General features: G+C 41.8%; 1 protein-coding gene across 4 annotated transcripts in view; it reads left to right on the top strand.

Moving 5' to 3' along the window:
* Nucleotides 1-266: 266 nt before the first annotated feature.
* The window catches only part of pcmt (protein-L-isoaspartate (D-aspartate) O-methyltransferase), a 41,755-nt gene continuing 29,382 nt past the window's right edge, over nucleotides 267-12,639 (top strand). For 3 of the 4 annotated variants that reach the window (XR_009515181.1, XM_059986374.1, XM_059986373.1), the window contains exon 1: nucleotides 267-462. Coding sequence is in view for 3 of the 4 variants with exons in the window: in XM_059986374.1 (XP_059842357.1) it covers nucleotides 282-462 (181 nt within the window). In the remaining variant the exon portion in view is untranslated. Of the gene's footprint in view, nucleotides 463-827; nucleotides 883-12,639 lie in introns of those variants that run through there. The other variant, XM_059986375.1, reaches the window with a different exon arrangement.

Here is a 12,639-nt window from a genome sequence, read left to right on the forward strand (position 1 = left end):
CTGGCCACACGTCACGGCAGCCGGGGAGGCACTGCCCCCTCCCCGAGTTCCCAACCCACGGCACCACGTGGTCCCCGAGAAGCCGCCGCCCGCGCGCTGCCCGGTAACCGGCCGATCGTTGCCCCTCAGCTCCGCGCTGTGTGAGGAGGAGTGGCGGGGCTGGGGGAGGGCTTGACAACGTAAGCAAGTTAGCGAGGAACGAGAACCTATCGGCCGTGATTTACCGCTCGCCGCACAGCCTGACGACCAGTGGGCGGGGTCCTGTGGTACTCCGTGACGTCATGGAGGTGGGCGGGGACACTGAAGGGGCGTCAGCGGCTGAAGCGATAAGCATTGTGGGTAGAGCCGTGTGCGCAGGCGTGCTGCTGACGGTGGCCTTGTACCTGCTGCGCGCTCTGTGTCACAGCATGGCCTGGAAATGCGGCGGGGACAGTCAAGCGGAGCTCGTCAACAACCTGCGCAGTGAGTGCGGGCGGGGCAACGATGGGGAGGTGGGATGTGCAGCCCAGCCGCCGCGTAATGCCTCTTCCTTACCCCACCCTGGGTACGTCAGGCTGCGACGGCGGCGGTTGCAGCTCGAGGGCTGTGTGTGTTCTTTCACCTCCCCCGCCCGTGGAAGAGGGGTGTGGCAGTGTTGAGGCATCCTTGCTCTTTATAGGGGCTGCAGACGTAGGGCCGACTGTACAGCCGAGCACACCCCCACTTCCCCGGCTCTGATGAGCCTGCACACTGGCGTCAGCTGCGAGCACCCTTCTGTATGTAGGACAGGTCAAAACCCAGCCGGTCAGAGCAGCCCTGGCATCACTTCCGGCTGCAAGTGCAGGCGATGACAGAAACGATAGATGCAGGAGATCCGTGGCAAATTTCGGAGACCTTTAGCAGGTTGTGAAACCTCTGTGTGTGTGTGGGGGGGGGGGGGGGGATGTGAAGCGTTAACTTTATATTTGGAAGATCCCATTGTCTCAGTCGGCCCGATGCTCGGTGTCGCCGTGGTGGACTGCGTTGCAATTTTGCAGTGATGTCCTGCGATTTCCTGGCGCACTGAGACGAGTCGAGAATCTCAGTTGGTTTCTGTTGTGTTGGCCCAACACTCGCCCATAATGCGTTTTGTTGACTGACAGGTGATAAAGATCATTCTATGGTGTGTCATCTATTCATATCTACGTAGTCGAGGCACAGATATGAACCGTTACTGGTATCTGCCTTGTTACTAATACTGCATTTCAATTTCAAGCCAATTTTTAAATGAATTCCTCAGCTGTCATATTCATCTTTGAACTTTGGTGCCCAGATCTTTAGCCAGGGCTTTATGTGGCTAATTCAGGATTTTCTGGCTCAATGCTGGATGTTTCAGAATATACCAATAGCTTGTCTAGCTTGATTTGGGCATATAAAGGAAATGAATGGGTATGGGATTAATTTAGAAAAGTGGTGCAGAAATAAAACCAGCCATTCTTATTGAATCTTGAAGGTACGAGGAACTGAGGAGCCTGTTTTTGTACTTTCATTCTGGTGTCCGTTGATGAGACTTCTCAAACTTAACCTTCTCTGACAAATTGTAATTCCTTGTTGTACGCTAATAGACAGCTGATGTGGACTAGTGACGTATCTGAAGGATGAATATCAACAGAGGGAAGGTGTTTGGCAATGAGGGTTGTGGGAAAATGACAGAATCCTCACAGAGTTTACTGTTATTTTTAGGAATTTCCTAAAGCTGAGGAATGCAAGTGAAGTAATGGATTATGGAGAACAGGGAGCCGTAATAAGGGCATTGTGTTCTGTGGCGACCTTTCAATGAAAGCTGAGTGTTTAGACATTTTTCTTGAATTTTGACAATTTTGAGGGGCTTTAATTGGTGCAGAACTATTGTAATGGAGGAAACATGGGGGCCTTGTGTACAATGAATTGTCTCAAGTAGCACTGCATTAGCATTATCAGGTCTGATTATCTGTTTGAGGAATATTTATGGGCCAGGTTACAGGAATGAGTTTCCCTGCTTTTCTTTTCCAAAATAGTGGTCAGAGATTTCTTTGAAATGACAGGAGGCAATCTTGGTTTAATATCTTGATAAGGCAGTATGTAGCTCTCGTTCAGTATGGAATTGGGTTGTTGGTCTCAACAAGGTGTTCTCTTAACCAAGAGTGCTACGTGGCTCACATCTTAAGATAGCAAAGTAGGATTAAACAGTGAAAGATAAAGGTGGTTTGGAGTTTTCCATCAAGAGGAATGTTGAGATGGTGGTTGTATGTTGTTAATCCTAAAGAAGGCTTGAATAATTGCACACCCATTGTGGTTGTGCAACTAGAGAGCAGTGCACAGTAAAAGAACAGATCTGTTATCTTGTGCCTTTGGGACTTGACCAATGAAGTGAGACTTGTCTCTCAGCTTGAAGAGTTGTTGAATGAACTGAGTTACCACAGGCTGTGAAGTGAAATATGGGCAGAGTCTGCTAGAGTTGGTTCATTGAGAATGCAAAGGGATGGAGTGTGTTCCTGAAATTATTGATATGGTCTGAGGACCACTTGATGCCAGTTAATACTAACAAGTTGGGGAGAGTACTTCTGATCTAAGTGAATGACGATAGACTGAGATTTGGGAATTTGAGTCAAGCTTCTTTCATTCTCGTTTAATGGTTGAGAGGGACAATAAATCAGCCATGATCAAACAGCAGAGTAGACCCAATGGACCTAAAGGCCTCATTCTGCTCCTTTGTTTTATGGTCATGTCAGATTCAGTGCTCTACATCGTTTGTCCTGGCACACATTTTTCCCCATGGAAATTGGGTAAAACAGCATTTCTTGATGGAAATGTATTTTCTCTCACACATCTGTTTTTAAAGTTTTTGTGTTAAATGCAAGTTGCACATTGCAATCCAATCTAAAAACTGAAATCTGTGTTTGTCACTTCTCTGGATAAAATTTGCTTTTGTGTTTGCTGCCCTTTGGTTAGTACATCATTTAAGTTATGAGTTATGTATGTTTGCACTGAATAGTAGAATATGACGTGGATCTGATTTATTTCCTATTGAAAGTAAAAGATAAGGCTCAGTTTCTAATCTTGCATCTGCATTACTGCTTTAAATAAAATCTAATTTGATGTGGAAGCTCGATGCTATGTTTATCTAGGTCCCTTTTAGGGAAATTGTAAGGAAAGCGTTTTGGCATAATGGACCTAAATATTTGAAGACCTTTTTGCTGACAGTAATGTTCATTTTTTAGATGTGCGCATTTCCCACAAGCAGACAAATAGAGTCATTATTCAAAATGCTGGAAACAGTCAGCAGCTGGATAAAGAACAAAATTTAACATTTCATGGTCAGAATGAGAAAGAGTAAACACACTTGCTTGAAGTTTCAGAGTAACAATGTTTCAAGCTGCATTATATATATATATATATATATCTCCCCCTCCCCCCAGTAAGTACTGTATCATTTTATTGTGTTGCCATACAATCTGATGAGTAAATTAAAGAAGTCGTTAACCATTTCTTTACATGGAACAGCAATGTGCTTCTCGAGAATGTTTGAGGCACATGTAGAAAATGCGTGAAGCAGGCAGGAATTTGGATGCCTCTGCTGAGCTTCTGAGCAGCCCAGTTGTTCACGTTGCCATCCATCAGCCTAAGGTTAACAATACCTGACTCTATGTAAAAAGCTTTAAAACTCTTTGTAATGTATTGCTGTAAGCAAGAATGCTTTCCTTTATTAGCTGAGGTATTGTGTTTGAGAAAGAGAGAATGTTGGAACTGTGTACAGTGCCAGCTCTGTACATTTGGTGTTTGGTATTGAGGATGACTTGTTTCCACTCCAGGTCCGAGACTCAACCGGTAGAGTACCTCTGGGATGCTTTTAGAGCAGCTTGAGGTTGATCCCACTAGGGAAAAGGCAGTTCTGGATTGGGTGTTGTGTAATGAACCATATTTGACCAGAGAGCTTAAGGTAAAGGAACCCTTGGTGATCATAATATGATAGAATTCACCCTGCAGTTTGAGAGGGAGAAGCTATCATCGGATGTTTTGGTAATGTACAGTTTGACTAAACGGAACTACATAGCATGAGAGAGGAGCTGTCCGGAATTGATTGGAAGGGGACACTGGCAGGGATGACAGTACACCAATGGCTGAAATTTCTGGGGTTAATTTGGAAGACTGCATTGATTCACCTGAACGAAAAAGAAGCATTCCAAGGTGTATATGAGGCAACCGTGGCTGACAAGGAAAGTAAAATCAAAGACAGCACAGAAACAAAATTTAGTGGGAGGTTTTAAAAACTCAACAGGAGGCAGCAAAAAAAACCCATAAGGGGAGGAAAGATGAATATGAAGGTAAGCTAGTCAGTAATATTAAAGAGGATACCAGAAGATTTTTCAGATATATAGAGTAAGAGAGATGGACATTGGACTGCTGGAAAGGTAGTACTGGGGAAGAAAGAAATGGTGTTTGAACCCAATTATTTTGTGTCAGTCTTCACTGGAAGACACCAGCATAGAAATTCAACTATGTCAGGGGCAGAAAAGGTTGCAATTCCTAAGGAGGAAGCTGCTTTGGAAGCTGAAAGGTCTGAAGGTAGTTAAGTCAATCAGACCAAATCTGGACCCACACCCCCAGGTTCTGAAAGAGGTTGCTGAGATTGTGGAGGCAATAATAGTGATCTTTCAAGATTCACTGGATTCTGGATTGGTTCTGGAGGAGTGGAAAATCATAAATGTCACTCCACTGTTTGAGAAAAGAGGAAGGCAAAATATAGGAAATTATAGATCAGTTAGCCTGACTTCATTGATTTTTAAGATGTTGGAGTCCATTATTAAGGATGAGGTTTCAGAGTATTTGGAGGTACTCGATAAAATGACTGAAGTTAGTATTGTTTCCTTGAGGGAAAATCTTTCCTGGCAATTCTGTTGGAATTCTTTGAGGAAATAACAGGCAGGATAACAGTCAGTGGATGCCGTTTACTTGGATTTTCAGAAGGCCTTTTACAAAGTCCCATATATGAGGCTATTAAACAAGATATGAGCCTTTGTTCTTTGAGACTTTGGAAAGCTATAGTAGTGGCACTAATCACTATGCTACTATGACACCATGGTAATGCAATATTATTTAAGATTTTAGCCAGCATTTCTTTTTTATTGTCATGCAAAATTTGTATCAGTATTGATATTTCACTACTTCTGTTCATTTATAGATGAGATTTACAAACCCCATTTCCAGAAAAGTTGGGATATTTTCTAATGCAATAAAAACAAAAATCTGTGATATGTTAATTCACGTGAACCTTTAACTGACAGAAGTTCAAAGAAATGATTTTCAATAGTTTTACTGACCAACTTAATTGTATTTTGTAAATATACGCAAATTTAGAATTTGATGGCTGCAACACACTCAACAAAAGTTGGGACAGAGGCATGTTTACCATTGTGTTACATCACCTTTCCTTTTAATAACACTTTTTAATCATTTTGGAACTGAGGATAGTAATTGTAGTAGATTTGCAATTGGAAATTTTGTCCATTCTTGCTTGATATAAGACCTCAGCTGCTCAACAGTCCATGGTCTCTGTTGTCTGATTCTCCTCTTCATGATGCACCATACATTTTCAATAGGAGACAGATCTGGACTGGCAGCAGGCCAGTCAAGCACACACACTCTGTGTCTACAAAGCCATGCTGCTGTAGCCTGTGCAGAATGTGGTCTGGCATTGTCCTGCTGAAATAAGCATGGACGTCCCGGGAAGAGACGTCGCCTTGATAGTAACACATGTCTCTCTAAAATCCTAATATACGCCTCAGAGTCAATGGTACCTTCACATACATGCAACTCACCCATGCCGTGGGCACTGATGCTCCCCCATACCATCACAGCTGCTGGCTTTTGCACCTTTCGCTGATAACAATCAGGATGATCATTTTCATCTTTGGCACGGAGAACTCGACGCCTGTTTTTTCCGAAAACTAGCTGAAATGTGGACTCATCTGACCACAGCACATGGTTCCACAGTCTTTCGGTCCATCTGAGATGAGCTCGGGCCCAGAGAACTCGCCGTTGTTTCTGCACAGAGTTGATGTATGGCTTCCTCTTTGCGTAATACAGTTTCAAGTTGCATTTCTGGATGCATCGATGGACTGTGTTGACAATGGTTTTCCGAAGTACTCCTGAGCCCAGATGGCTATAATTGTCACAGTAACGTGACAGTTTCTTAGGCAGTGCCTCCTGAGGGCTCGAACATCACGCGCATTCAACAGTGGTTTCCGACCTTGCCCTTTATGCACTGAGATGTCTATGAATTCTCTGAATCTTTCCACAATATTATGTACTGTAGATGTTGAAAGACCTACGTTCTCTGCAATCTTGCGTTGAGAAATATTCCTTTTGAACTGACTAACAATTCCCTCACGAATTTTGGCACAAAGGGGTGAGCCACGACCCATCCTTGCTTGCAAAGACTGAACCTTTGATGGATGCTACTTTTATACCCAGTCATGATACCTCACCTGCTACCAATTAGCCTGCTTAATGTGGAGCCTTCCAAACCGGTGTTACTTGAATATTCTGTGCACTTTTCAATCTTATTTTAACTCTGTCCCAACTTTTGTTGAGTGTGTTGCAGCCATCAAATTCTAAATATGTGTAGATTTACAAAATACAATTAAGTTGGTCAGTAGAACAATTGAAAATCTTTTCTTTGTACTTTTGCCAGTTAAATAAAGGTTCATGTGAATTAACATATCACAGATTTTTGTTTTTATTGCATTTAGGAAAATATCCCAATTATTTCTGGAAATGGGGTTTGTAGTTATCTTTTAGAAATGTTTAATGTATGTCTGTTCTTTAACTCGGCATGTTTCTACACGACTGAGGAGGCAAGTGGTGTTCCCTATTTAGGCCATAGTATTTAAGTATCGTATTGCATTGGAGGTCCTCAGTTACAACTACTCTATTTTTGGAGCTTCTAAAATTATTAACCAGAGCATCACTTGTTGCTTTGAATATTCAGAGTAATCATTCTAGTAAAGCAAGTTATGGTATCTTTTATCTTGTGATAAGTATTTTTTAACTGGGCTCCCTTATTCTGCAGAGCTTGATATAAAACTGGAATATCTCTGTACTTACATATTGGGGATTAAAGCTCGTTGACTTTGTGGAAAAAGTAATTCTTCCTGCAGGAATGCTTTAAACATGTGGCTGTTAGAATACCTAAGGAGGAACTAGTCGTATGTATAATTCTATCAGGTTATTCTGGTGGTTTGGCATATGGTCCAACTGGTTCAATTTCATGTGCTGCCTTAAAAGTCATGGGAGATGGCTTCCTGAGCTTTTTAAAACTTGCTGGATGCATGGTATAGTTGATTATTTAACTGTGTAAGATCTCATTTTTAATGAAAGTGGTGCTGCATTGACAGGAATAACATTCAATATTATGAAAATTCTCATTCCAGTTGTATCCATGTCCGAGGCCACTGCGTTATCATTGCTTTACTGCATTTCGATCTTCAGGAAGCTGTTGATTAGATCCTTATAAAAGGTGGCCAAAAACCTTTGAGTACAGAATTGAGGTGATACATTGATTTGAATTTAGAATTGTATAGCAGATGGAAAACAAAGCAGAAAAAGGGCTCTTTCTTGAATGGGCTGGGTAGTGGTTTACAGCAGTGATTGCTGTTCGAGCCCCATATGTTCATCAATATTAATTTGGCTGAGAAATCAATTTAGAATCAATTTCTAAAATCTAATGTCAAGACGTGGAGAGGATCTTTCCTATAGCGGTGGTAGGATCAGAAGGCACAGCCCCAGAATAGAGGAATGTCTCTTTAGAAATGTTCTGTAGAACAGCTTTAGAGATGAGGAAGATCTGTATTCAGAGGTCATCAAGTCATTGGGTATATTTAAAACAGAGGTTGATAGGTTCTTCATTAGTAAGGGTGTTAAAAGATTATGGGGCGAAGGCAGGAGAATAGGGTCGAGTGGGATAATAAATCATCCATGATGGAATGGTAGAGCAGACTCAATGAGCCTAAATCTGTTCCTGAGTCTTATGGTCTCAAAGTCTTAAAATAGCAGATGTTGCCGAACTGGGTAAGATTGTGATGTAATGAGGCTTTCAAAGGGAATAATAACAAGCTGAATGACTCCAACCTCATTGTAGATGAAGTAGAATGTGGGGGGAAAGTTTTCTTTTCCTGATTGGTGCACAAATCCAAAAAGTAAGGTTATGATTTTAAATCTGGAAATTTGAGTAACTTTAAAGTGATCTTGTATAGTTGCAAACAAGTCACTGAAAGCCAGCAGGCAGGTTCAGCAAAGTTAGAAATGTGAATGGTTGGTTGTTACAAATAGCTTTGTGGAATATTATATAATAACGTGGTTCTTGTTTTGGGTAAATATTCTCGTTATTTGAGAGAGTACAGAAAAGATTCACTAGACTGATACCAGGAATGGCTTATCAAAAGAGATTGAGTGGACTGGTGTTAGAAATAGGAGGTCTCATTGAAACTTAATTTCTTTTGGGTCATAGTGGGGAGGCTGAATCCTCTGGCTAGAATCTAAAAGCAGGGGTCATATTCTCTGAACATGGAGACCATTTATGAAACTAGGAGAAATTTCTTCATGCCAAGGATGATGGATCTTTAAAATTCTCTACTCCAAAGGATTTCTGGATTTTAAGTGTATTGAGGAATCATGATATCAGTGCAGGGAGATGTTGAAGGAAAGCAGAGCAGGCTCAAAGGGTCAGGTGATCGATCTGCTCTTGATCTGATTTCTTGTGTAGAACCCTGCATTTGTTCGTTTGTTCAATAGCACAGCACAGCCCTTCAACCCACTTGGTCCAGGCAGGTCATTGAATGCCCATTTATATTAATTTTACACTAAAGATGTCCTTTGGTATCAGTACCGACGGCTGATTCACTTGTGAATTCATCTGTTAAATTCACATTCACAACACATTTGTTTCTCATCGGCTCCCACTTTTCCAACAGGAATCAGTGTAAATCCCACCCTACCATCTATATCGGATGGACGCACTTGCTAATAACATTCATCATATTCATTTCCTTTACCCAACCTGATTCACCATGTTTCCTCCTTGCAGATGTCCCCAACTCAGCACCCTTCCAGCCACCCGATAAAGCTATTCCCAGCTTTTAAGATTTTTTTATGATTTCAAGAGCTAGCTGGATATTAAGAACTTAAAAGTACTGCAGGTCTACCGTATCAGCGAGTTGGTCTTTGTTGGAGAAACTGAAGGAGCTGGACTTGGTGTGGACTGTAATGCCACACCTGTGACAGGTGTGTGAACAAGGTGTGCAGCCTAACAGCAAGTGATAGTCTTAGTTGCTTTTCTTGTGATCGCAAGACCCTGTTGGACATTTCTGACGTGGAACGTTGTAAGTCCAGTTCTTTGGTTTATTGGCAAACGGTGGGGAACCTGCATAGCCTCAGTTGTAGCGAGGACCAGGTCTCCAGCCAGAGTGTCGTTTGTTTGCAGTGGCTGGAGACCCATCAGTCACAGCCTGAGGCAGTGTGGCATGGCTTCAGTACTGGAGTTGGTGCTGTATTGTGTTCAACTGCAGACTGCTGTAACATTCAGGGACTTGCAATTTTTTGTGTGTGACTGCTTTGCTGTTTTTCTGTATTTGTCTTGTGCTGCATATAATGGTTGGTATTGTTTTAGCACATTGGCCCTGGAGTAACGTTGTTTCCTTTGGCTGTATTCATGCATGGTTGAATGACAATTGAATTTGAAACTGATTCACCACTCCTACTGTCCCTCCCTGACCTCATCAGTTCCATTTAATCCTTTTCCTCATCTGGTGGTTTTGTGGAGTGCTCCCTCTCAGGACTGCAGACACCAACCGCTCCAGAATGTCTTTTTGCTTGCACTGACTGACTCGATCTCTCATTGCATTTACCCTACCACAGTTCCCTATTTCTGCCCAATCACACACCTAGTTTTGATCCATTCTGATATGTCTATCCATGGCCTCCTCTACTATCAAGATGAAGCCACACTCAGATTGGAGGAACAACACCTTATATACCGGCTGGGTAGCCTCCAACCTGATGGTATGAACATTGACTTCTCTAACTTCTGTTAATGCCCCTCCTCCCCTTCTTACCCCATCCCTGACATATTTAGTTGTTTGTTTTTTTTCTCTCTCTCTGCCCATCACTCTGCCTGTTCTCCAACTCCCTCTGGTGCTCCCCTCCCCCTTTCTTTCTCCTGAGGCCTCCCGTCCCATGATCCTTTCCCTTCTCCAGCTCTGTATCAGTTTTGCCAATCACCTTTCCAGCTCTTAGCTTCATCCCACCCCCTCTGGTCTTCTCCTATCATTTTGCATTCCCCCCTCCCCCTCCTACTTTCAAATCTCTTAGTACCTTTCCTTTCAGTTGGTCCTGACGAAGGGTCTCGGCCTGAAATGTCGACAGCGCTTCTCCCTATAGATGCTGCCTGGCCTGCTGAGTTCCATCAGCATTTTGTGTGTGTTTGAATTTCCAGCATCTGCAGATTTCTTCGTGTGTGCCCTAGTTTTGTTCCACTGCTTTGGCTAAATGATTAACTCTCATTTCCCTCAGACAGCAAGCACCTCCCCTTCTGTTTTAAAAAAAAACACAATTAATAAAAGCTGTCTTGAGGCAAATTAGTGTACAGTCGGCCCTCCTTATCTGCGGATTCCGCATGCGCGAATTCAATCAACCGTGGATTGCGAAAACCTGGAAGTGCTCTTCCAACACTTGTTGTTGGTGCATGTACAGACTCTTTTTTTTCTTGTCATTATTCCCTGAACAATGCAGTATAACAACCATTTTACATAGCATTTATATTGTATTAGGTATTACAAATAATCTAGAGATGATTTAAAGTATATGGGAGGATGTGCGTGGATTATCGTGCATCAGGATCGAAAAAATCGGAAGTTCTCTTGTTAAGTAAGTTGGAACAGGTACATCTGGTATTATATAGTGTCAGTTAGTCAAACGTTAATATATAGTATATATTTTACCTTTCTATGCATATAAAACACTTAAGAACGTATGTTTCAGCGCTGGGCTTGGGACAGATCGCTCCCGATTGCGCTTTCTACCATGCCGGTTGATGTGAGGATCAAAAACCCAAAACTCAATAATTAAACCACTGCGTTGCTTAGTAATAATTGTAACTTTCATTGGGGCAGTGCCTTTCTTACTTTATCCTTTAAAATTGTTTCAATCGTTGACCGACGTAGCCTAACACTTTTCCAATGACCGATGGCGTTTCACCTCTTTCCATTTGCTTTATTATTTCCACTTTATTTTCAATCGTGATCGTGATTATTTTTGTGAACAGAAACACTGCGCATTCAGATCTCTACCGCTGGGTCTTAATGTCCACCACACTGTGACAGGTTCAATAAGGTCTGGAGTTCCACTGGGTCCTAAGGTCCACCTTTTTGAGACAGTTTGCATAAGGGACTTGAGCATCTGCGAATTTTGGTATCCACGAAGGGTCCCGAAACCAATCCCTCGCGGATAAGGAGGGATGACTGTCGTTAAGTCCCCAGGGGCTTTTGGTTCTACATTGTGAAGTTGTAAATAAGGTGCTTGGCAAATTAAGCTGCTCTCAAATGTCAAATTCCTTGAGTTCATTTTGACTAGGTGATTGACGGCAGACCATGCAAATCAAATTGACACAACTAGCAAAGCAATACTATGGTATGAAGGTGGCAAGAGCCAACTTGGTAGTACTGGTTGGCCACTGATTTCCTGGCGCCCTCTTTGCTGGATTAACATTTTTTCTGGATTAAAAGAGGTCATCCAATAATAATTGCAAAAATGGACTGTGCAAGGTTAAAATGGATTATTAATTAAACAAAAAATAAATTTATTAGTGTGTTTGCAAAGAATGTTGTTTCTTGGTTATCTTTTTAAACATTTCATCTAGGCCCAGTTGCTTCAAGTGTTTTGATCAATCCTTGTGTAAATTTTCTTGCACCAAGTAAAAATTCATTAGCACTTGTTCTGTCATGAAGGTACATTTCTCTAACCCTCTTATTAAATCATCCAACAACTCAGTTAACTTGTCAACAGTGAATCTTCAAGTTTTATCCATTTCATCATCACTGCCATCTTCATCACTTGCAGTGTTATCATCATTCAAAACACTGTCTATAATTTCTGAGTCTATAAGGTGATGCACAGCATGTGTTTCATTGTCAACAATCATCCACTCACATAGACTTTCTTCCTTAAGACTACTTGCTACATCTTTGATAGCAAGTCCTGTAATACTTCTTGCATACCATACTCTAGCACATCATGAAAACTTCTTTCTCCTTTGGTACACAAAATCCTGCAAAATCATTAAGCTTTTCTTCAGGCTCAGTATCAAACTTCAAAGCAGGCCACAACTTATGCCAGCCATTCTTTAGTGTTTCCCACCCTCGAGCAAAGAACGTCCTTCATGTTATTTTCTTTAATAAATGTCTGCACAGAATTGCTAGCATTCACATCATCTAACATGTTTCATGAAAAGTGAGTGATACTTGACCTCATAATTTCATCCAAATTAAAAGTGATGCTGAACCATTAATGTCCAGAAAATCGGTGGTCAATATGTATATTATTTAAATCAAACAATAATTCCAGGCCCTTTGTATTCTTGAAATTGAA

Source organism: Hypanus sabinus, chromosome 12, assembly GCF_030144855.1.
Source record: "Hypanus sabinus isolate sHypSab1 chromosome 12, sHypSab1.hap1, whole genome shotgun sequence".
In the NCBI taxonomy this organism is placed as follows: domain Eukaryota; kingdom Metazoa; phylum Chordata; class Chondrichthyes; order Myliobatiformes; family Dasyatidae; genus Hypanus; species Hypanus sabinus.